Raw genomic sequence first — 24,936 nt, forward strand, 5'->3', positions numbered from 1 at the left:
TTGCGCTAACTGATACTTCCACAGGAAACTGAGGGACAGCAATGAGCTCTGCTAACCTCGTGACAGCAATAATGGGCTCTACTTCTTCAAAGACTTTAAATGAAAGATTTGCCTTTGGAAACGGTGCCCGCTGCACATGTACAGGACCATTAGCATACAGCCTGGCGGCACTGCACCTTTGTGAAGCTGCTGGCCTGTTGTGCTGGAGACCAAACCTACTTCACGGTGCGTATATTGTAGCCACAACTATATGTCACTTTGTCCGTAATGCTGAGGACATCCCAAACACATTCATGTTATTCCAACTGAGAAAGTGTTGTTTCTTTTCCCTTCACTGAAATTCAAGTAATTCTCAGAGAAACAGAAATATTAAAACAAAACCCAACCTCACTAACTAAGGCATTTTGAGTAGTAAAGCTCTTGCATTTGCCTCCAAAATTGATGCGCTCTCCTGGGGTTTCCCGTTTGGGTTTTTGTTTGTTTTTTTGCTGTTGTTGGGTGGTGGGGTTGTTGCACTGGGCCTGTACTTTCAGTAGTCATCTCTTGTTTAGGTTACACCTACTAAGCCACAGTAAAATGTTCAAGTAATTTGTATCTTCTTTGTCATGAGATGCTGTATTAAAAAGAGGTCAGCCCCTAGATGAGAATGTAATCAAGGCAAACGCTCAAAGAGAATGTAGAGCCACAACCTAAACCCAGAGGTAATGCAAGAATTTGGGCTGGCTGCTTTTTGTTGCTGATGTTTAGGTGAAAGGTGTACACATCAAATCATTTCAGAAGCCCTGTTCACACCCACAGGGGGCTTCACACCCACAGTGAGCCAACACCTTCCGTGCCCTTTTACCCCACACCACAGTTTTCCTGACTCTAACAGGGAAGTTAACAAGCACGTGGGTGCTTATAATACAGGCACACTGATTCACTTCAAATTACAACTGCATCCGCTGGTAGCAATTAAAGGAAACATCTGTTCAAATTTACACTTCAGTGTTCTTTATTTCACTTCTCCTGTACAGTTACACATCTTGCCAGCATGTAGATGAAGCTTAGCCTTACTTGAGAGTATCAAAAGCCATCTTTCTCAAAAACACTAATACTTCAATGCGTGAGAAAGCTCTGTGAAATAAGAACACTGCACAAAAAAAAAAAAAAAAAAAAATGCACAATCCTACATGACACCAAAAGAGTTCACATCAGCAGATGTTGTAATTTTGACACCATTTTACCATTCCTTTGTGAGACAATTTCTTTTAGGAACTGGAGAATTCTGATCTACGTGAGATTAGCGGATCCCAGAGACGACAGTAAGTGTGAGTCAAGCAGAGCTATAACCTGTGTCTATTTCTACTTCGTTAAGATTGAAAACATCAAATTGCTGCTGAAATGGGAAGCGTGTCAAAAATCAAACCAAGCCTTCCTCTTTACACAGTAAAAGGCACACAAACTTCTGCAATCTTACCACAAAGGCATTAAAGTAAGCACCTTTCCTTGGAATAAGGATGATGTGCAATAAATATTTCAACGTATTTCAAAATTAAAGTTCTCTCATATACAGTGCTCATGGTTTTTTGGTGGGGTCTGTTTTTTTTTTCCAGCCAAGGAAGATTTGTTCTAAAGGTTGAAAGTTGTCAAAGTGATAGCAGTCTTCTCTACAACGCAAAAGATCCAGGTGAGTCCTTGCCCTCAGCCCCTCCTCACCTCCGCTCCTCCCCAGGAACGCTCCACTGCCAGACTTTTCTAAGCCTCCAGCTGTGACAAAGCACAATCCTCTGCTCAACACTGTATATACAGAAATAGCCTTCAGACAGCCAGACTGATTGATGGGAGACTGAATGTTTTCAGAAGTCATGGCAAGCTTCCAGCTGCTGCATGCGCATCCTGTTTCTCATTGAATTAGCACTGCCAGTTAATCAGTGCATCAGCAAGGTTGGTTCTGGTGTGCCAGATTACTTCATACACTGTCAGTTAGTGACTCGGCAACTTGAAGATCTGAGGCCTTCGTTTTTTTCATTTATTTGTGAAAATGCGATTCTTCTATTTTACCTCAAAGCAGTGAACTAAGCAGTTACACATTCACTCCCTCTGCCTCTGTAAGAAGGCAGCCAAGAGAGAAATTCCAATTTACCTTGACAAAACGGGCGCTATCCTTTAAGTGGTTCACATCAGTTAATTTTTCTTATTACATACAAAAATAAATCCTCACGGGGCATTTTGCATCCAATGCTCAGAATGGTTTAAGTGATTAGAAATGTAAAAAGTGGAGACTTCTCTGAATACGAACATCTACAATACAAACATTTCTGAACTGGTAAAAACCCCACATGTGCACAAACACCGACTTCAGTATCTTAAATGCTCTTAATTCCTTTGAAGCTGCATTAGCATCTCTCATCCATTCAATGTTATTTTACCATTAGAAGAAGCAACAACAGTGCACTTAAGTGTGACTATGAAGATAGGAAGCAAAGTGCAATATCAGATAAACATTCCATCCTTAGGGAGCGAGCACAATGGCTCCTTCTTAAGAATTAGCGCTGCAGGTCTGATGAACACACTACTTACTTGGATACCAGCGATAATGTTACAGACAGGGAAATCTGCATCACAAACTGAAGCCAATCGAGGTGGGTAGTCTTTATAGCCAATGAAATAACATGTATTAAGGAACACCCAAGGAAGGAAAACAATGTTTTAGAGAGACATTTCCTTCCAATAAATCACTAATCTGCTCGGAAGAGGGAAGCTATTATTCGTTTGGGTTTTGGAGTTTTTTTCTGCCAGTTACTGACCAATGCCGGTAATTGAAGCCCTTTAAGAGAAACTGATTTGCTAATGAACTTTTGTTGTTTCTTACAATTGCCAACTTCCCTCCTGCTGTTGTATTTAATATTGTAAAACATTTGAACCAGCTCAGTAACTGGGAGGAGATATAACAGAGCATCAAAATGGCTGTGCTGACTCAGACAGCCAGGCATAACCACACCACCTTCACTTCATCTTCATCGTACACTCTTCTCACTTGCTTAACCTGACACATGCAGAAATTAGAGTTGACTACAGTTACACTTATCCCAAGATTTCTGACAAGCATATACAGCTGTGTGAATGAAAACCTTTTTGCATCTGAGGAAGTGCCAATACAACATAGTTAAAGTCATGTGTATGTCGCATTGTAAAATTTAAGACAAGCTGCGTTTCAGTTGCTTATTGAAATATACATGTAGCTCATGTTTATAGTGTATCCTGGAGTGGAACTGAGTACCTGGGACAGGATTAACCTTGTCAAGTTCCTAGTTTTGCCTGGTTTAGCCTTTCCAGTAGCCTCAACTAGCACGGCAAGAATCTCGCATGGGCTTAAAATTTAAGACTGACTTGGAATTAAAAATCACAAAGAACTTTCAATAGCCCACATTACAGCAGATATTCATCTCAGTGCATTTCCTAATAACTAATTTACAGGTAACAGAGCCAGCCTGGGTAGCAGTATGGTAATATTAAAAGCTATTGCCAATCACACACTTGCTTATCATGCACTGAATAAGATGATATAATTTTTTGACATACATACAAGATTTAATAACTAATCACTTTGTGTGGCCCAGCCAATAAACATTACATTTGAACAGTAATTTCTTCTAGCCTTATTAGATTTTAACCTATCAAGAGTGATCCATTGGCTCAGTTACATTAGCAATTCCTGCATCTTGGCTATCCATCTCCTCAAGCTCCTCAACAGAATTTCCCTTTTGTGCTTTAGACCTTGCAGGGAAAGTTGCTCCCACAGAATTCACCATGTTATCACCAGCTGACTCGGTATTCAAGTGTTCAGTACCACCCGGTGCAGAAAACGATTCAGGCAAGCCAGCCTGAAAGCTCCCAGTTTTAGCAGTTGAACTCGCTGCCTCTACTTTTCTTTGAGATACATCAACTGATGCTGACTGCTCTGTATTCTGATCCCGCAAATGTCTATCCATTGAAGCCTGAATAGAAGAGATCATCTCCTGCAACTTTTTTCTCTGTGTCTCAATCAAAGTAGGGTCGAGCTGCCTGCTGTCTCTCATTGTCACAACTCCAGGAGCTATTCGGATCAGCTCACTCTTACCAGAAGCAGCTGGGAATACAGAAGGCTCAATTTTAGCAGGACTGAAGTCTGTTTCTGTACTATGCTTTCTTAAAAGTGGTGCTTCCCTGGCTCTTTGATCATGTTGTTGACTACCAGATGCAGTTCCTAGCGAATGGCCCTTTCCTTGAAATGCAGTTATGTTATGTAGCTGTTCAGATTTCTTTTTCACTACTCCACCACTACCCAGCTTCAGCATTCCGTGAGATGGACTTGATTCTCTGCTCCGTGAAGTAGCTTCTGCTCGCACTTGACTTAAGGCCTCTTTAACCAAGTCTTCGACATCAGGACCAATAGGAAAGTGCCCAGCAGCATCCACACACAGCTCTAATCGATCTTCTGCTGCGTTGTACACAAAGTTTTTACCAGGCAAATGTGGAAAAGTACAGTGTTTGCCATCAACCAAACCTATAAAGATAAAAAAGAAAAAAAGGGTTTTCAAAACATTGCCATATTTTAAGGCATGCTCAGAATACACAGCAATTACTGAACTTAACGTTATTGCAGCCAAACCAGAGAAAACAGACTTTTTGCTGTTGGGAAAAAAACAACTACAGCCATATGATGTCACCATCCACAGCACTGCTGCTGTCTATGCTGATTCTAACAAACTGACAGGACTGAAGTACTACTGCATAAAATAACCAAGTTGGCAGGACCTGCAGCTCCAATGCAACAGAAGCTGAAGAAACAGCATCAGCTTGCAGTAACACCAGGAAAGCCAAAAACCATCATCACCCAAAGCTCACCACTGATCCCCCTAAAAACCTCCAAAACCCACCAACAGGAAACATCCAAAGAGAAGAGAGTAGATTTCATATCACTGTCCATCTAGAGAAGTATTAAGATCCCTTCCGTACTGGTTAAAATAGCAGGGTTTTGGTGTGTACAACTACAATTAAACCTCAACAGGTTGGCATTCTTTATTTCTTGCCTTCTCAGAGAGAAAAGTGCTGCTAGATAAACAAAATTGGTTCAAGCTTACTACGCTCGGTAGCCCTAGAGATTGTAAGTATTAACCTACAAAACAAACATGAGACAGTATTTCGTTTCATTATTCTACTTCTGTTTTTACAGATGTGCTAAAATTGAGAGCTCAATAGGAAGATTTCAGGTCCAAAACTGCTGTCTCAAAGAAAAAGATCCATTTTCCACTATTTTAATCACAAGAAAACCCACAACCCACCAGGAATTGCACAGAGTAGATGATGTCAGCAAAGCTCTTTTTCTACGCTATCCAGCATGCAGTCAAAACAAGTACTCTAAGCATCAATAAAAAGGTCACTCAAATAATTTGAAATGTTATTAAGCAGTTTTTATGCTGATTACCCACATGCCCCATCCAGTTCTGCCTCCAACGCTTCCAATTCACACCTTCCTACAGCTGCAGGGAATCTGCAGATATTTTCTTGATTTCAAGAACTTCAGACAGAGCTCCTGCGTTTACATAACCATGGGAACTGATAGCCAACCAGCCAAAACACTACAGAGCAAATCTTAACTCCAGCCACCTGAATTAGCTTGAAGAACAAAACTGAGCAACATTAATTCATCAACTCAACCTTCCCTTGCAAAAGAGAGCGCTGCAGGAGCTCCTATGACAAATCCTGAAAACCAAATGAGATCTTAAACTAGATCTGCTAAATCAAACTTGATGCATTAATAGTACCTGTGCTTGATGGTTGGCTTTGCTACAGATATTCAGTATGATGGTTGCATCACTGCATTAACTATAACATTAAAACACGTAAGGAGCTTCTTGAGGTGAAAAAATAAGTTGCACATTTTGTTGTTTGATACGGGAATTAATTAGTTCATAAACTGTTAAAATCATGCAAGTATCTTAATGCTGAAATCATGTCCTCCCTACCGAAGCATCAGCACTATGAGATACCTGAACAAACAGAAACGCAACAGCACTCAAACACAGAATGTCACCTCCCACGGCCTCAGTTCTTACTACGTCAGGTGGCAAAAATAACTGTTAAGCCAGGCATTTTCTGTGAGTTAATGACCAGCTGGGTTAACATCTCTTGCATTTGTTTCAGGCTCTCAGCTCCAGCTGATCATTAATCAGTTCAGAATCGGGAATCATCTAAGCTAAATCACTTGCCACAAACAATATAAAACCCTTATTGTGCAAGCGTAGTTAAAGGAAGAAAACTAAAACAAGGCAGATCTGCTGCAAGACACCTGCATGCACATTCGGTTTCTCAAACCAGTAATTGAGTGAGATGTAGCATGCAGTGAGTACATGACACGTTTTAATTATTGCAATGTAACAGAAATGATGGGATAAAACACCTGTTTCCAGAAATAATCAAGGTTAAGTTGATAAAACTGCTTAGTGCCAGTAAGAAAGCAGCAAAGGAAGCTCTGCAATAGATGAAACCACAAGAGCTAAGCTGCAATTGCAAAGACTTCAACAAGAAAATAAACTTCAAATGAAAGCAAGAACTCGGTACTACATGCTTTGTGAAGAATCAGATGTTACTCTCCACAGGAAGCATTTTTACAGCCACCTCAAATCTAACATATTAAATACTGGAACTGCTTGCTACGTTACAATACATTACTACCAAACAACAATTTACCACGTTAAAGGTTGGAAAACAAAGAAAAGGAGAACAACACAAACAACAAATACCTGTGGTTTTCTTCATTATGCTGTAGAATACTCCACCCTGCTGAAACAACTGAGGGAGCCCCTTTGCATAAGTCCAGACGTCTTCTCCTGTAAAAGCCAAACACAATCGTTAGAATTAAATGCCCTTACTTGAAGATTATAGGCAATGGGTGGAAAATATAACTGCTCGAGTTAGAAGCTGAATCCTCACTCCTCAGTGCAATTAGGAATTTGAATTGTTATTGCCATTTACACAACAGGAACCCTGGACACCTGAGCAGCTTTCAGGAAATCCATGGCCTGCAATCAAATCTCTTATGTTAGTACAAAGGTTCCCTCATTTGGTTTGACCCAAGCTGCAGCACCTGGTTCTTTGTCAGGCTGTAAATTCAAGTCTCCATTCTCCTCCTATCCTACTCCTCTTCATAGAAGATGACTAACACTCTCCCAGAATTCAAGAACAGAGCAGTTTGGCTATGGTGACAATAGCAGTGACCTGACAGAGCACCTAATAAATGAGCTAAGAGCTGCACTTTAACCTATGGTCTCCTCCTCATTTTGCTAAGCATTCACCTGCCTTGCAGAAGCAACACACGGTGACAAAGCAGTGCAAATACCAGCAAGTTCCACCCTCCCGATGCAGAAAATTAAAGGATATTCATTCATTCAAAACTGCTTTTCCTCACTTCCTAACAAGCCTTCTGGAAAAGTATTGAGGTACTTGAGATAGAAATGACATCCTTCTGTAGGCATTAAGCTCTCAATAGCCACTTGTCTCAGTTTTCTATTAAAATAGGGGAACTTTAGTTAATTACTTATGTTAAGTGGATCTACTTGCTACATGGAATGCAGATAGTTGGAAGGTGTGAGGATGCAAAATATCATCCATCTAAATGTCTTTGCTTGTCATTAAGGGGAAAGTAGAAGTTATTATTAATAGCTTACAGGTGCTGAATATACCGAGTGATGTCTTTCTTCCCTTTTGTTCACTGCACATCCTACAAGGGATCAGCCAGCTGACCACCATGGCAGCAGCACTACGCACTGCCTTGTGCTACAGAAGCCTTCACGCCATTGCCCAAGTTTCCAAGCTCTCTATCCTGCCAGGCAGGGTCTCCCTGTGCTCCCCAGCAGAACACTTCCACCACTCTCCTCTCCAGATGTTATTCAAGACCCCATTCTCTATAAAAAAGGACAGCGCACCTTCCTGCTTTCCCTTTAGATATTACATACAAAGGAGCCCTTCACAATATACATCATAAATGTATTCCATTAAAGCATAGATACGCAGTTTCATTGCATTCATTCACACATCAGGCTCAAAGGTTCACCAACTAAGCACTAAAACAACAGACTGATCGGGTCAGACATCTACTTCCCACAAAGAGCACACAGCCAACAAAGCACCTGCTGCTCCTTACTTCCCTGACCTACTAAGAAGGGTGTCTTATCTTTTGACCTTATCCTGACAGCTCCCACCTCGGGGCTTGCTCACAAATTCAAAGCTCCTCCTAAGCTCTCACTGACCTGACTAAAGACAACTCAAGGGAGCAGAGTCTTGCACTCCTCACTACTGCCACAGTCTACCTCTTTTTCACACAGCTTCATAGGGGAGAAATCACTGAAGAGAATATATATTCCTGTTTTTTGTCATTTCAGAATACGTTCACTGCTATCTTGCATCCCTGTTCTCATTTACACTTGGAAATAGACATCTCTCTGTGCAATGGCTCCCCACAATCCCAGCTGTGGCTCTTTGCTTTCCCCTCAAGCAGAAGCAACCTGAAGTCTTCCTTCTGTCAGTTTAAATGCTGCACACAGGAAACAAAATAACCACTACACTGATAAGCAGTAAAGCAGTTTTCAGTCTGCTGAAGCTCGGGGAAGGCACAGCCAGCAGCCACAGTGGCTGACTCTATTTGTGGACTCCTGTGCTGCTGCACTGAGCACCCCATTTTTATTGAAGGGTTCCTACAAAGCCCCCACAAGGCCTTCAGTAGAGGCCCAGTCTTATAAATCAGAGGCATTCTCCAAGAAGGAACGATATTGGTGTGCTCCAGGCAGGCTTTTTCAAGCCTTGCACCAGAGAAGCACCATTGTTTAGACAGCCTTTGATGCAACACTAACAAGGGCTGCATGCAGGAAAGTATGGACAGAAGGGCTCACGAAACAAAAGCATCAGACACTGAAAGAAACACAAAAAACCTGCACTGTTTTGATAGAGATCTCGGATTGGAACACCAAAAATAACCAAAGCAATTGCAACTGGACTTTCCCAGACTCGAGTAACTACTGGGTAGGATTGAACTGGACTGTGTTTGAGGTCCACGCGGTTTTGTTCCCAGTTGGGTTTCACTGTTTTGGTTTTGTCTACAATGTGAGATGCTTCCAGACCACAAGTTCAGATCATCTAGATTAGAAACTGCCTCCAGATGCTGCATTCATCAGATGATGTCCTCCACACTGCTCTCACCACAGCACACATTGCTCAGACCAGCATTCAGCCCCACAATATGAGGAATGGCAACAAACAACAAGCACTCTACCCACAAGCACAGCCCATGCACTGCTTGGAGGAGCAGCTGCCCACTGACCTCTGCCAGTCGGTGCCCAAGTCCATCCCTTCGCCCAGCAGAGGAGACACACAGGTGTGCAAAACAAACCTAAAGCTCAGCTGCTAAGCACAGGTTACAGGGAAATACAACTGGCCCTAAAACAGGCTGTTTAAATCCAAGCACATCCTGGTATCAATCAGCATTCTTAATTTAAACCTAGTTATTTGGATTTCACATGCACTGACAGATTTATCGATGCAAAAAATGACTGACCAAAATAGATTGATATTTGCACATATCCAGGTGGTTTTGCATGGCTGTAATTACATCAGTTTGAAAATGCTGTTTACTATGTTAATCTAGAATTCCAATTCCTGCTGTGATTTCCTTGAAGAACTGTGTGTTTTGAGCTAAACAAAAGCAAGGGAGGAAGCTTAAAAATAAAAGTGAGTATTAATGTGGTAAGTAGTCCAGAAATTACAGTGTCTAATTTCCCAAAGCTCATTTTCAACTGATATGCATGAAAACGAGGTTTAAAGTTGTCGTGAGTTAGTGAGCTGAGACCAGAAAAGAAAAATGCCAGTAACTAAAATAGGAAAGAAACATCTACTCAGACAAGAGGAGGCTCTATTAGTAACTGCACCTTCATAACATCCAGAATGAGCAGCTACTGAAACCTGAATACAAACTTTCGCTATGAGCATTGAGTGGGGGAGGAACAAAACAGAAAGTTAGTCAGATCAAAGCCAGTTCAATAGCATCTCTCCTCTGCATGTTCTCATTAGACCACGTTAGGAGAACACTTCACAAGTACAAGTTACAGCAAGAGCACGCAGGATACTCCTGACTCCCAAATCTCTGCAGCGCTGTTCTTCAACAGGGCAAAAGCACAACTGAGCAATGCTGTGGTTTCTCATCCCAGAAAGGCTGGATATAGCAGCTGAGGATCTGGCACCTGAGCCCTATTATGAAAGCATAATGACTCCGAGTTCTTAAAGTTTGCCTCTCATCTGAAAAATAACGATAGGACGTAGTCGGCTGCCTGGATCTTTTCTACAAGTATTGCTGAAGGAAAATGATGCCCTGACGTGAAAAGAGGCTACATAAAAATAGCATCTTACTCAATAGCTGCACACATTGTTAGAACTAGTTGGTTAATGGTTTGCTGCCACTTTTAGTTGTGCTAGTAACACCAAATGGACAGGGAAGTGCGAGGTAAGCTCTATTCTATCACCTGTGCTTCACAAGCAGTATCCCAAAGCAATGACAGGCAGAGACAAAAACTGATGCTGGAATACAAGATCAGCTCACACTTTATAGATAAACATATGTTAAAAAAAAGAAAAAAAGAAAAAAACCACAGACACCTTCATGCTGAAGATATCTTTAAAGCACCTCACAGTTTTTTGTAAGCCAATGACTAACTACATTCCCAGGAGTATTTCTTGAGAGCAGGAAAACACTGTAAGTTTCATTTTCAAACCAAGAAACCCAATCCAGCCTTCTGCACTTTGGAACTGCAGTGCTCTCTCTTGCCAGAGGTATGGGAGGGAACGAGCAGGATTGGAAAAAAAATCAGTTGTGCATTATGAACTTCTGACATGTCACACTGTGATTATGCCATGGGTTTGTTTCTAAAACATCACGGGCTTCGGCCACACCAAACCCCTCCAGCAGAAAAGAAGTCTCCCATTTAAACAGCTGCAACAAACATTACTGTTCAGCTTGTTTAGACGGCTAAATGGTAATTATTGTTCTGCTTCCTATTACTAAGCAGCAAGAACTGCTCAACTCAATAAAAACCAGTCATTTCAAAACAGCACACTCACACATGCTGGGGAGGAAGGGAGAAAAAAAAAAGGCCAAGAAAAGCTGTCTTCTGTCAGTCACCAAATTAAAATACTTAGTGATCCAGAGAGCCTGGCACACAAATGAAGGCCCAAGTCTCCTGAGCCCAAACAGGAAAATAAAACCACACAGAACCAAGAGAAGCTCATTTGTTTTGAAAGACAAATGGCCATTTACGAGAGTGACAATTTATAAGCGTAGCTTTGCTACCCTACGTCTACATTTGGGATCTAAATATGCGTTTACCTACTTTCAGTTTCTCCACTGCATTTGTAAACGATACATTTCACAGTTCCTTAACAAGACCAGGTCCTGATGCAAAATTAGCACATCAGCTACAGAGAAAATGCTGTATTGATTTGCTTAAAACAAAACAACTCCTGAGGGAGGAAACGCTACGACTTTTTATCCTAGAAAGGTGAGAACCAAGTCCTCAAACTTCACAAGGAGACAGGCAGCATCCCCCTCACACCTGCTCTGATTTCCTGCAACCTGGGGGAGATGCAAGGAGAGTGAGCGTGCAGCTCACGCATGTACACATCCAATGTGTGCTTTACTGACCCTGGAAAACAAACAGAGATCACAAGTAGAGGTACAGCCAAAAAGGAAACACAGCAACTCCTAAACAGTAAGTGCTCCCACTGGATTTTATAGTGAAGAACAGCTAGCTGGCATACACGTTAAGAAGTAACAACACAAAAAGAAAATCACTGATGGCACGTTGTTGTCCTAGTGAGAGGAATTAAGGCACTACCCTGTTCCATGCTTACAGATCGCACGTATGTAATACTACTTTGTAGAATTGTAATTTCTACTTCAAAAGGCAATTTAAAACACAACTCAAAGCCAGCCTTACCCATCAGCGTCGCTAGAAGACACAGAGAGTACATCTCCTTATCAACCTGCTCCTGCAGCTCCCTCGATGCGATTTTACTGGTCACTGCCACATCGTCGAGTTTCACGGCGTGGGCTGCGTGGGCTGCAGCGGGCGGGCTGCTCTCCTCCTTACCTTTCAGGATTTCTATGGCAATTCTGTCACCGTGCTGCAAAGGCACGGGTTCCTTTTCCATGCCTTCTTTGGGAGGCAAGAGCTCTTTAGGAGGAAAGCCGTAGCGAATACATTGTAAATACGGAGGAATATTAAACTCTCTAGCTATGCTTTCCTGTAGTTCCAAGAAAGTGGTAGTGCACTTCAGGGTAAGCATGGACTGCCTCCCGTCATTTGTTGTTATCCGGATTTTCTTTTCTTTTGATGTTGGTGAATACGGGGTTTTGGTTGGTGTAGCAGGTGCAGATGATGGCCCCTCACGAACAGCCCCCGGAGACACAGCCCTCGGTTGCCCTTTGTGCTCTTGTTTTATTTTGTCACTTTTCCGTTTCTGCATCACAGAGGCCTGGTCTGCAATGTTCTGCTGAATAGTTCTTTCAGTTTTGCTCATATTTAACTCCTCCTTGTGCAAAGTTTTTGTCTTCTGTCCGGTCAGAATAATTTTGGTTGGAAGTTGCGACTCTAACTCTTGTCCTTGCTGTACCTCCCCAGCTCTTTGGGCGTGAGCACCATCGATATTTACAGGGGTATAATCATCGGGGTTCTTTTTGGCAGTTTGATGCAGTATCGTGTTGACGACCTTCTGAACAAGAATCTCACTACCAAACTCACCAGGGAAGTGCTTGGTGACGAGCTTCATGGCGACATCGTACACGTTGCTGTTCAGAGAGGTGTCGCTTTCGTACTGAAACCAATAGACTGTCTCTCTCACCACTCTTCCACTCCACTCCAGAGTAATGGGAAATGCTTCAGGGAGGTTATCGTACTCTTTACCTTCCCAGTAGTGCTTGAATCCACAGCCACACTTGCCACCTGTAGACCTAGTGTTAGTTCTGTCTCCATCCAAATACAAAACAGAGCCGTCTTCTCGGACACGACGCACTAAGTTACTGTGACACCAGTTACACGTAGTCAAACTACTCAGGCTGTAGTCTGGTACCAGCACATCCTTTGCAGGGCTGTAAGAACACACCAAATTGTTCAGGGGAAAGCTGTAATTTTTGTCAGGCCGTAGCTGACCGTGGGTATTTTTTGCCAGATTATACAGTTTCCCCCCTGGAGCCAACCACTCTGGAGGCACGTGATGCTCTGAAAGGGCTCCACACATCAGGCACCTGTGAAGGCGGTTGTCCATCACTGCTTTTTTGGCAGCTGCCGTGACTTCTTCGGGCTGGACTCCTATTACCCCAGTCCTTCTGTAGAAATACTGATGCACATCAGCTACAAGACTGGGGTGAATACCGTGTTTGCTCATGAAAACCTCCTCCATTGCAGCAACCAGCCTCATCAAGTACTTATCTTGCAAGCTTCTGTCTCCTCCGATAACACAACCACCATCCTCCTCTAACTTGATGTACTTTTTGATGAGGTCTTGTGGAACCCCCCAGGCCTTAGGCAGGAGCTTCCTAGGCAGTTTAGGTAAAGCAGCACCTTTTATTCCAACCAGAGGAATATAATGGTTACGTCCCGAACTACTCCAGGCAATGCAGATGGGCTTGTTCAACATGCCATCTTTTCCCATACATTTTTCTAGGGGTACCAGACCAGGGAGGAATGTTGCTGAATAGTCTCCGGAGCTTCGCATTCCACTCAGCGAGTCTAACAGGATGATAGGGCGGTGAAGCACATTGGCCAGGCCAAAGATGTGAATATTCCTAAGGCCCATGGGCACACCTTCCGGAGGAACAAACAACGGGTCGCACTCGTTTATGATGTCCTCCCACTCGGCCACGTCGATGAAATCGTGGAAGAGCGCCTTGTAGTGGCTCAGGTTCTCCTCAAAATGCTTCTTCAGGTTCTCTCGCAAAGCGTGCCAGAACAGTTCCCTGCCCACCAGCGCCCGCGAGACCGCGTGGACCAAACAGTGACCGTCTCCATCCACGTGGACGGGAATGAGGCACTCCTGGCTGTTGTTGGCCTTCTTGATGTCCTCCAGGGTGTCATGCAGGTAGATGAGGCTGCCAGAGCGGTCCTTGCCGTAGCCGACGGTCTCGACGTGCTCCGGCTCGATGAGGAAGGCGCGGTCCCCCAGCAGGGAGCAGTCGAAGATGTCTCCCTGGTTCATCTCCCTGAGCAGCTTGGCCTTGCCCGTCTGCTTGTCCATGCCGTAGCGGGCCAGGATGGGGGCCAGCAGCTTGCAGTGGTAGTTGGAGAGGCCCAGCACCTTGACGAGCTCGGTGTTCCTGCGGGGCGGCCCGGCGCCGCTGACGCCCAGCAGCGCGTTCCGCAGCAGGTTGTGCAGCACCAGGTCGGGGTCCGTCACCTCCTCCACCGCCAGCAGCTGCCGCTGCTCGTGCCGCTGCCCGCAGTCCGTGCACTCGATGCTGCCGGCGCCCTGCGGCCCGTGGGCCGGGAAGAACAGCCGCGCCTGGCATTTGGGGTCGGGGCAGGTGCCCGAGAAGATGCGCCGCTCCCGCTTCTTGGCGGCGGCCGGAGGCGGCGGCTGCGGCTGCTGCTGAGGAGACGGCGGCGGTGGCGGCTGCTGCCGGGGCTGGGACATCGCTCCGCTCCGGCCGGGCTCGCCCCACCCGCGCTCCTCCGCCTCACAGGCTCATCCCCCGCTCCCCGGCCGCCCGCCGCCGCCTGACGGATGCCGGAACCGCCGCCGAGCCGCGGCGCCCCATCCACCGAGCGCCCTCCCAACGCCGCCGCCCCGCCCGCCAACGCGGAAGCCGCCGGCACCACCGCTCCTCCGCCGCCGCTCCGCCGCCTCGGCCGTTGCCCGTAACGCAACGAACGGCCTCTCTCACTTCCAGGCCGACGGCGCAGGCGCCGCAGCGGACGTTGGGAGCCGTAGTCCTGCCCGGCGCTCCGACACGCAGCGCGGACACGGCGCGGACTATGAGGCCCGGCGTGCAGAGCGGCGGGGCGGGGCGGGCTGAGCCGGGCTGGGTGCGCCGCACGCGGGGCCGCTGGGAACGGTAGTTCGGCACGGGGGGACGCCGAGGCCGGGCAGGAAGGAGCTTCGGCGGTTTGTAAGGAGCTCGTTGTGCTTCACGGGCTGAGTGCCGGCATCGGGCTGACAGCCACGGGGCAGCGCCGCTCGGCACCGGCATCACCCGGCACCGGCAGGTTGCGGCAGGTGCGGGATGACGGCCGGGCAGGCGGGGCGGGTGGACGCGGGCCTCGCTCAGTGCAGCGGGGCTGTGTCACGGCATGAGCAGCTCCGCTCACTGCGGTCACTGCCCGCGTGGGAACGGGGGGAGAACGTGCTGTGAGGAAGGGCCCGTGGGCTGGGATCACTCACTGCTTATTGTCATGGGCTGAGTGTGCAGCATGGGAGAGCAGTGCAGTTTATTGCCTATGACTAACAGTGAGAACCAAAAGCAAGCTAAAACCACCTTCCTTCCCTTCCACCCTGTGCTACCTCCACCCTGTGAGCAGTACAGGAAAATGGGGCAGCTGCTCCTCCGCAGTCACTCCCTGCCCCTGCTCCGTGTCCATGCCTCCCATGGGATGCCGTCCTTCCCCAGCTGGTTCCCCCGCGGGCTTCCCACAGGCTGCAGCTCTGCCTGCACCACTTCAACATGGGTCTGTACCACGGGGCGAAGCCTTCAGGAGTGCACTGTTCAGCACAGGGCCCCACAGCTCCTGCTGGGGCTCAGTTAGCTGGGGCTCCTTCAGCCACACACACTGCTGCCCCTGGGCTCTTCCATGGCTGCCCATGGTGCCCGTGGGCTGCAGGGGTACGGCCTTCTCCACTGTGGGCCTCTCCTGGACCGCAGGGGGCTTCTGCTCTATGCCTGGAGCACCTCCTGTCCTCCTGCACTGAGCTTGCTGGCTGCAGGGCTGTTTCTTCCCCATTTCTCACTCCTATCTCCCAGCTGCTGCTGCCCAGCAGTGTTTCCCTTCCTTAAATCTGCTCTCCCAGAGCACACCCAGCATCGCTCGTGGCTCAGCTCTGGCAGTGGCAGGTCCCGTCTGGAGTGTCTGGAGGTGGCTCTGATCTGACATGGGGCAGTGCTGGGCTCTGCTTACAGAGGCCACCCATGCAGCCTCACTGTGACCAAAACCTTGCCATGTAAACCCAAAATAGGGGGTTTGTTCTGGGGCTGCTGGGGCTCCCTCACCCCAGTGGGGCTTGCTGGGCCATACCCTGCCCCAGGGGTGAGCAGAGGACACAGAGGTGTGGCTCAGCTGCTGGCTGCTGATAGCACCCGAGCAAGACATTGGGAGGCCACAGGGTGAGGCATTAGCACCACTGATCCCTCCTGCTGATGTCACCATGCTGATAAGGAGGGAGCATGGCTGGTGCGGCCCTTATCTGCAGTGGCCATCTGAAATGGCACTGTACAGGCTGGGAGACAACCAGCAAGAAAGCAGAAAGGGAGCTGGGGTATTGATGACAGCAGCTCAGTGTAAACCAGCAGCATGCTCTGGCAGCTATGAGGGGAAACCACATTTGGGGGTACATTAAGTACAGCATAGCCAGCCGGCTGAAAGAGGCGACTGTCCCACTTTACTTAGCATTGGTGTGGCCTGACCTGGAATATCACGTGCAGTTCTGGTTTCTCCAATATAAGAGAGATGTTAAGGTCCTTGAAAGGAGGGCAACAAAGCAGGTAACAGTGCTGAAAGCATGTCTTGTGAGGGGAGCCTGAGGGCACTGTGTTGTGAAGGCTGGAGGAGGGGAGGCCTCGCTGCTCTCTGCAGCTCCATGAGGGGGGAAGAGAAGGAAGGTGCTGGGCTCTGCTCCTGGGAAATGAAGGCAGCATGGAAATGCACACAGGAGAGTGTCAGACTGGGCATTAGGAATCATTTCTTTACTGAGGGTGGTCAGTAGAATGGGTTTCCTAGAGAGGTGTTGACGCCCCATGCTTGTCAATGTTGAAGTGGCATTGGAACAATGCCCTTAATAATATGCTCTAACTTCTGGTTAGCCCTGAAATGGTCGGGCCATTTGACTCTTTGTAGATCCCTTCCAACTTAAAGTTTCTGACAAAAGTCAGAGGAAAAAGTGTTCACAATTTCCAGCCTAATTACTGCACCTGGCAGCACATCCATGCAGTGATCTCAAGAGGAGTTACTTCAGGCTTTTAAGTTCTCTCAGAACCATTCCTGAAAGGGATTTATCTTTTAATAAAGGAAAACCAAAGTGGACATTCTGGAAGACAAGACAGCACCTCACTAAGTCTGCCAGCCTTGACAGCTCAGCCACATTCGATATCCTCTGGAAGTGTAGAACTGAGTCCTATCAGAGATCACAGCAACAACCACAGCTTTTTCACAGGCAAAGTGAACAGCAGCATCACAGTCAGGTGTAGGAGGATTACTTTCATATATTTGATGATCACCATTGTCACAAAGTTATATCTATTTACAATGGCTCAGAAGAGTGATTACTTCAGCAGCAGGATTTATCTCAACCCGTGGTACTTTGCAGATGATGCACTGCCAGCAACAATATCCAGGCAACCACTTCAGGTTGAGGATGTAATATCTTAATGTTAAGTCTGATCTTCACCCAAGCTGTTCTCTCTTCCTCATCCTACACTCTCAAGAAGGGCTTATCCCTAGAGGAAAGCAATTACTTCCCAGAGGTATTTGTTTCTGAGAGCCTTTAGAAGAGCAATAGCAGAAGTGTCCTGTGAAGGGGTTTCTAGATAAATAGAAATAAAAGGTTTAGGCAGTGTGCCAAGGATGATGATGAACTGGAATATGCTCTGATTTGTCAGGAAGTGAAAGTTGTCATCAGCCGTCAGCCACATCTGTGTACAGACCTGAGTGCTCTACATACCCTGTGTTAAGGATAGAGAACAGCTAACAGTCTGGTGGTGTCTCACCACATGGAGCAGCCCCAGATCCCTCTCCCTTTAAGCCAGTCCTACGTTCCAAGCCTGGACTGCCTGTACTTTGCTGCCATTGCTTATGCCAGGTATTACCAACAACCAGAGCATAAGCAGCTAAGTTCACCTTAGCATGCCTAAAGTGTGCCACAGCCCAGGCCCATGTTTTTGTCCACAAGTTGCAGCCAAGCACAGCGCTCCAGAAGGACAGGAATCACCAGTGAGCAGCTTCAGGTCAGCCTTCATCGAGGTTTGGGGTAATTAGTGGTAAGCTAATGATATTTCAAAACAGCATCTTACTTTTTGTGTGGGAATGGGGTTGGTAACGCCTGACCTGGATTCATCCAACACAACATCCTCCATTTCCCTCTTCTCCAGCCTCTTGATTGCTTCCAAACTGAAAAACTATTCTCCTGTACTTCTAGATGGCTACAGCTTGAGCTGCTGCCATTGCTACAGGTTCTGGCCTTCCTGCACTAGTAGGTGCACCTTGCAAACACTGTGGCATTCCCGTACACCAAGCCAAATCCGGGCTGCTCAAAATGAGGCAGGCATATGTTAGCAAAAGAAAAAGTATGAAACAACATGCCAAAAGGAAGTACGAGGCAGACATTCTAATTCCACTGCTAATTACATCTACCCAAATTACCCATTAAAGACTTTGCTGATGAGAAATCAACATCGCCTGTTTTTGTGCAGGTACAGCCTGGCCCAGTTGGAGCAAGGCTCCAGCTGCCTCCCTCCTTTCCTTCCTGCTCAGAGCAGGAACAACCTCTGCATGCAAGACAGGCTGCTCAATGGCTGCTCTGTTTTGCTCATTTGCTTTTCTTTTTTCCTTTTTTTTCTTTCTTTCTTTTTTTTTTTTTTTAATGTGGGTTTTTATTTTGCTTCTTGGATCAAAATCTGGTTCCTAGGCCTCATCTTGCAAGCCAATTTAATTGATTTCACACGCAAACTACTTCTCAAAATTAGGGCTCTGCATTTTTTATCCTGAATTATCTCTTTGAGACTCATTGCTGGCATTAAAGGAGACAATTAGCAAAATTGATTCATCAGAACTGGCAGTGTCCTGCAACCGGCAATAGAAATCGATCTTTAGGGCAGCCAGCCATTACAAAAGAGGACAATGTAAGTGTTATTAGCTTAGATATGTAACCTGATTACACAGAAATCTCAATGGAACCTACCGTGAATATTTATCTGCGCTCTGTCAAATACAAATTGACAGTATTAGTTATAATGGCGCAATCCCATTATGCGAAGAGATAAATGCCTCAAAATAAAATAGGTTGAGCAACTAACACACTGACTGCCGTATTGATTTGTATGTTCACAGAGCATGCACAGTCACTGATCGCAGCAGCGGTTAAAGGTTTACTTCAGTCTCTGTGTGTCCCGATCACATGCCTGCTCCTTAGTGAAACTGGCTGCAAATGCTCAGTTTAGAAGAGACAAACCAACAGCCGTATCCAGTACAGATGAATTCCCAAGGCAAGGATGTAAATTAAAGGCACAAACAAGGAGTGCTTCTTACAGAGCACACAGGGCACTGATGCCGACTTGTGATTGTGCTTAAATGTTGAAGTATTTGAGAGACAGAAAGCTCGTATTTTTCAGATTTGAAGAAGCAGGAGAGAACCTCGTATACAAGGTAGAATGAAAAACTTTACAGTACTTTAGAAACACTTCTTTACAGAAAGGGTAGTTAGGTACTGGAATAGGCTCCCTGGGGAGGTGGTTGAGTCGCATCCCTGGATGTGTTTAAGAGCCATTTGGATGTGGTGCTCAGGGATATGATTCAGCAGAGGGTTGTTAGAGTTAGGGTACTATGGTTAGGCTGCGGTTGGACTTGATGATCTTCAAGGTCTTTTCCAACCTGGGTAATTCTATGATTCTATGATGGGAGGTGATGAGCTGGGTGGAAACACAGAATCAAAACCACTCTCTCCAGATTTCTTCTGAGGATTTTAACCTACATGTTATTACAGCAGAAATAGAAACTAGAGGTACCCTTTGGACTGGTTTATTGCACTGACCTTTAGCAACTCAAGTGCACAGACATCCTTACCACTAGCAGAAATAGCTGGCAATAAAAGGTGTATGATAGATAGAAATTAGCATTTAAAAGATACTTAGTCCATTTTACTTTGCCTAAAGTTCTTTAAAAAAGTAGATCTGCTAAAACAAAGAAATATAACCCTACTACTGGATAAGAATTGCTTTGAGAAGAAGTTTTGCTTGAATCTGATGTTAGGCCATCCACAATAACAAAGAAGACGTATTGCTTATTAAAAAGTAACAGCCCTTTGGCCTTTGGGATGTATTCATAGAATCATAGAATCTTTTGAGATAGAAGGGATTTTCAAAGGCCACCTAGTCCAACTCCCCTGCAATAAACAGGGACACCTACAGCTACATCTGGTTGTTCAGAGCCCCACCCAGCCTGACCTTGAATGTCTCCAAGGACAGGGCATCCACCACCTTTGGATGTCAGGGGGAAGTTCTTTACACAGAGTGGTGAGGTGGTGGAACAGTATGCCCAGAGATGCTGTCGATGCTCCATCTCTGGAGCTGTTCAAGACCAGGTTTGATGGGGCCCTACATAACTTGATCTAATGCCAGATCTGGAGGCTGATGGCTCTTCTGTGGCAGAAGCTTGGAACTTGGTGATCCTTGGGGTTCCTTTGAACCCCAGCCATTTTACAATTCTATGATGCTCTCTGGGCAGCCTGTTTCAATGCCTCACCACCCTCATTATAAAAAATATTTTCTTTATATACAGCCTAATCTCCTTTTTGTTTGTTTTTTTGTTTGAAACCCATTCCCCCTTGTCCTGTCACCACAGACCGTGCCAAAGATTCTGTCTCCTTCCTTCTTATAGTGCCCTCTAAATACTGAAAAGTTGCTATCAGATCTCCAGAGCATTCTCTTCCGCAGGCTGAACAGCCCCAGCTCTTTCAGCCTGTCCACACAGGGGAGGTGTTCCATCTCCTGGATCATTTTGTGACCCTCCTCTACATGTGCTCCAACAGGTCCACATCTCTCCAGGCAACTCCTGCGCTACAGTTCTTTTCCTCCTATGACCGAGGTGGACCCCATCAGCAGCCATCAGGCCGGAGAACTGATTTACTCCAGGCCGTAAAATCGTTTGCTTGCATCATGGAAAAACAGATGTGCAGTGATTTTCAATTAATTCTTCTCCTTCTCTGATTTACCAGAAAAACAGCAACAAAATACAAATTGGTCTCAGAGATTTTTTAATTTCTAATCTGTATTATTATTATTTCCATAAAATTACTGTTGGTATTTATGCCCTTAAGCACAACGCTGACAGCCTGAAGCCGAGACAGATGCCAGTAGCCGTGTGGGACCTGGCTGAAACTCTCTGGTGCATTGCTTTGCTGGGCTCGGTTCTGGCAGTAGGTGTCAGCAGCAGCTCACCAAGGAGCTCTCTGGTGCCAGAAGCACCGCTGAGCAGATGATGCATTAGGCTGTAGGGTACCACTCTAATCCAATAAAGAAAAACAGAGTACGAGTGCAGAGCATCCCAGATGATTGCAGACAACTGAGCCGATGAGCAAGACACACTGTGAGTGAGGCTTTAGTTTCACACTTGGGTTTATTCACACAGCAGTTGGGGTAGAGTCATGTTCAAGGCACACATTGATATTGTTACTCGTTGAAGAATGTTGCACATGGAGAACATGAGAGCCTGCTCTGAGGTCCAGAACACAGCAGGAAAACTGCTCAAACAGCAGTAACAAGGCAGGAGTGAAGAGAAAGCAAAGCAAAGGTCTGGCTGTGATCTGACTGCCATAGACAGCTGCGTAAGGAAGATTCAGTGGCTGTCATTTGAAGGCAAGGATTTCAAATAAAATCATACTAATGTCCTTAATTACCACCAAATTCATTCCACACATTAAAAGATACCTTCTGGTAAATGAGTACAGTGGGAGAAAGCTTGCTAAAAAGTAGAAAGTTTGGGAAATACACTGTTGATACAGAAGTAAGACATCCTATAGGGAAAGCTGTCTGAATTTGGCTCTGAGTAAATCCACATACATAAGAAGTGATGGCTGTTTTATCAGGACATTCATGAGTTCCGATATCCTCTCACATGACGCTTTATAATCCAGCTAGCCAACAACACACAGATCGGATACTGCTGTCCTAGCTCAAAAAGCCTGGGTTATAGCACACTTATGTAACCACACAGAGCAGCTGGTCAGCACCAAACTGCAAAAGCCTACAAAATGAGGTTATGCAGGCATCTGTCCTCAGTCTGCTCATCAGCTACGTGCAAGGTTACATTTATTAAACTTGCGGACACACTAAGCTGCAAAGAGTTGCAAGCACTCTGAGGGAGAAATTTGTGGTTCATAATTAACTTGACAAGCTGTGAAATAAACAAGTCCTGCCATCAGCAGATACGGTGCTTCAGTCCTACAGTCGCAAGATAAGAGAATACATTTATCGGAACCATTTTTCAGAGAGAATCAGGGTATGCAGTGAATCATGCACTGATCATGAGTCAGTCATGTCATATTGTTACAGAAAAGCAAAGTCTTTTAAAGGATTAAGTGTTGCAGGTGAGATAACATAACACAGAGGCACTTGCAGCAAGAACAGTGTGTGTCGGTGCCTCATTTCAAGGAGCATGTGAATTAGCAGGACCTGCTTGGAAAAAATAATGAGAATTTGAGAAAAAGAGGCTGAGAGCTGATCTTCTTGTATGTGGGTCAGCAGAGCTGAGAGTTTCAGTTGGTTTTGTAACAACTTGCAGATCAAAGAATATCTGGATTGAAGCCAGCTACCCATCCCGAGAGTGTTATTCCCCATTAGGTTGGATGTTAGGGGGAAGTTCTTTACGAGGAGAGTAGTGAGGTCCTGGAACAGGCTGCCCAGGGAGGCTGTGGATGCCCCATCCCTGGAGGCGTTCAAGACCAGGTTGGACAGGGCCCTGGGCAACCTGATCTAGTAAACATGGACGTTTGGTGGCCCTGCCAGGCAGGGGGGTTGGGACTTCATGATCCTTGAGGTCCCTTCCAACCCAAGTCATTCTATGATTCTATGACTCTATGATTCAGTCCTTTAAGCTCTTCCCTGGCTCTCTGATGTGTTAATATCCATGAAGGAAAACCATGATGGGAAGTGTCAAGTGCCAGTTTCACACACACAGAGAAGCGATGAGGTAGGAGTGGATGAAAGAGATGCACGTGGGCACTCTGGTATAGGAACTTTGTAGGACTCCAAACATATCCAATAGCAGTTGTGTCCCAGCGTGTGTGCAGAAAGATTTCTCCTAAACTCCCAGTGGTTCCCACCAGCAAAGCCACTACCTCAGATCTGGGCAGCTACTGGTGTTTGAAATACGCTCTGCCCAGAGCACATCCATGCACAGCACAGTCAGAACTGTGCAAACCCACTCTGTTCCTCCTGCTGGGGCTGGAAAAGAGTGTCTCTGTTAATGAAGAGCGAGCATTAAGTAACAGCTCTTCTGCTTTATGCACATACAAAGAAGATTTTATGCACATAAACTCTATTAATTCCTCTACTTCGATTCCTTACAGTCTTCTACACTTCCAACTCAAAACTTTTATTCCCTACTTTTAAAGACTTTTATACACTAATTCCAATCTTAAGAATAGAACATCACCTCCAACAACCTGTGGTGTGTTTTGAGATGTATTTTTGGGAAGACCATCACCTTGTCCTTGGTACTTCCTGGTAAGCCATGGGAAACATCTGACACAGGGACTTTCTTGTTCCCCAAAATGGCAACCACCGAAAATGAACAGGGAGAAGAACAACAGCAAAAGCGCCACTTGATTAAATAAATGTGTTTTCTAAGTGAGATGATTTCTTAAGCTGAAACTCTGGTAAATTAACTCAATTTTAACTTCTTAGCTATTTTCATTTTAATCACTGCGACACACAATGACTAAGGAGGTGGTAAGTTAGAAACCCTCACTACAACACAGTAATTAAGGAGGTGATAAGTTAGAAGCCCTAAGTAAAGTCTTAAGTCTACTCTTGCTTCTTAAGATACTTCTATAAATGTGAATGGAGTTTAAATCTTAATGGAATAGGAAAAAAATACAAAGCATTTTATTTTAAAGTCTTTCTTACTACAAATTTAAAGAATATAAAGTCTTCCATTAATGTAGTTAATTCTGCTTATGGAGGCTGAAATGTGTTTCATATGCCAAATAGCTCAAAGCACAGGGAATTCTGAATGCAAACAAAGGGTTCTACTTCGCATGCGAAAACTACACAGGCTTGTGGTGTGAATGGGCGAGCTTTACAGTTTGTCCAGCAATAAAAACTGCAGAGCAGTGGAAACTCTGATCTAACTTACTGATCTCTCTAACAGAGAACACACTCAGATGTCTAACAGCAGCACAATATGTCTCAGCAGCTGCATAGGAGAATGTGGTAAAAGAATAACAGATTTGCCTCCAACTTTTAAGGAGGAAGAGAAAATGACTATTGTCCAGGCTGTAGATCTTGTGCTTGATGGCTTACAAGTTGCCATTCCAAGAAAAGAACTGTACCTACTGCACTGAGAGCTGCTTCTGGCTAGGTACTACAGCAGGTGCTTGCACAGCCCGAAGTACCACCCTCAGGTCTGGCAGTACCTTCATCCTTGGTATTTGTCTTGTCTCAGGGCTATGCTGCTGATGACCACTACTGAACAAACAACCAAGACTTGGAAACATGTCTCTTTCTACACTCAGGAGGCTGAGCAGCCCCCCTCAGTATCAAGCGAGATTCAGATTCTGCAAAATTTGATCTAGATTTGCTCATAACGCTGGCAAGACTGAAAGTGAAAGCATCCAGTGAGATAGGAAGTACAACCAAGTGGAACCAGCTTAGAGCAGTGCCTATGAAAAGGGCAACATTTGCTTTTGTCTTTGTGTGCTGCTTTGGGTGTTGGCATGAAAGTCTGATAG

General features: G+C 45.5%; 1 protein-coding gene across 1 annotated transcript; it reads right to left on the reverse strand.

The window, feature by feature from the left end:
• On the reverse strand, positions 1-14,923 carry VCPIP1 (valosin containing protein interacting protein 1). The gene is made up of 3 exons (XM_015855719.2): positions 12,006-14,923; positions 6,768-6,854; positions 1-4,528 (listed from the first exon to the last, which is right to left on the reverse strand). Exons 1-3 carry the CDS (start codon positions 14,695-14,697, stop codon positions 3,660-3,662), a joined length of 3,648 nt encoding a protein of 1,215 aa, XP_015711205.1. The 5' UTR covers positions 14,698-14,923; the 3' UTR covers positions 1-3,659.
• Positions 14,924-24,936: the final 10,013 nt, after the last annotated feature.

The sequence above is a fragment of the Coturnix japonica genome, chromosome 2, assembly GCF_001577835.2.
Source record: "Coturnix japonica isolate 7356 chromosome 2, Coturnix japonica 2.1, whole genome shotgun sequence".
Taxonomy (NCBI): domain Eukaryota; kingdom Metazoa; phylum Chordata; class Aves; order Galliformes; family Phasianidae; genus Coturnix; species Coturnix japonica.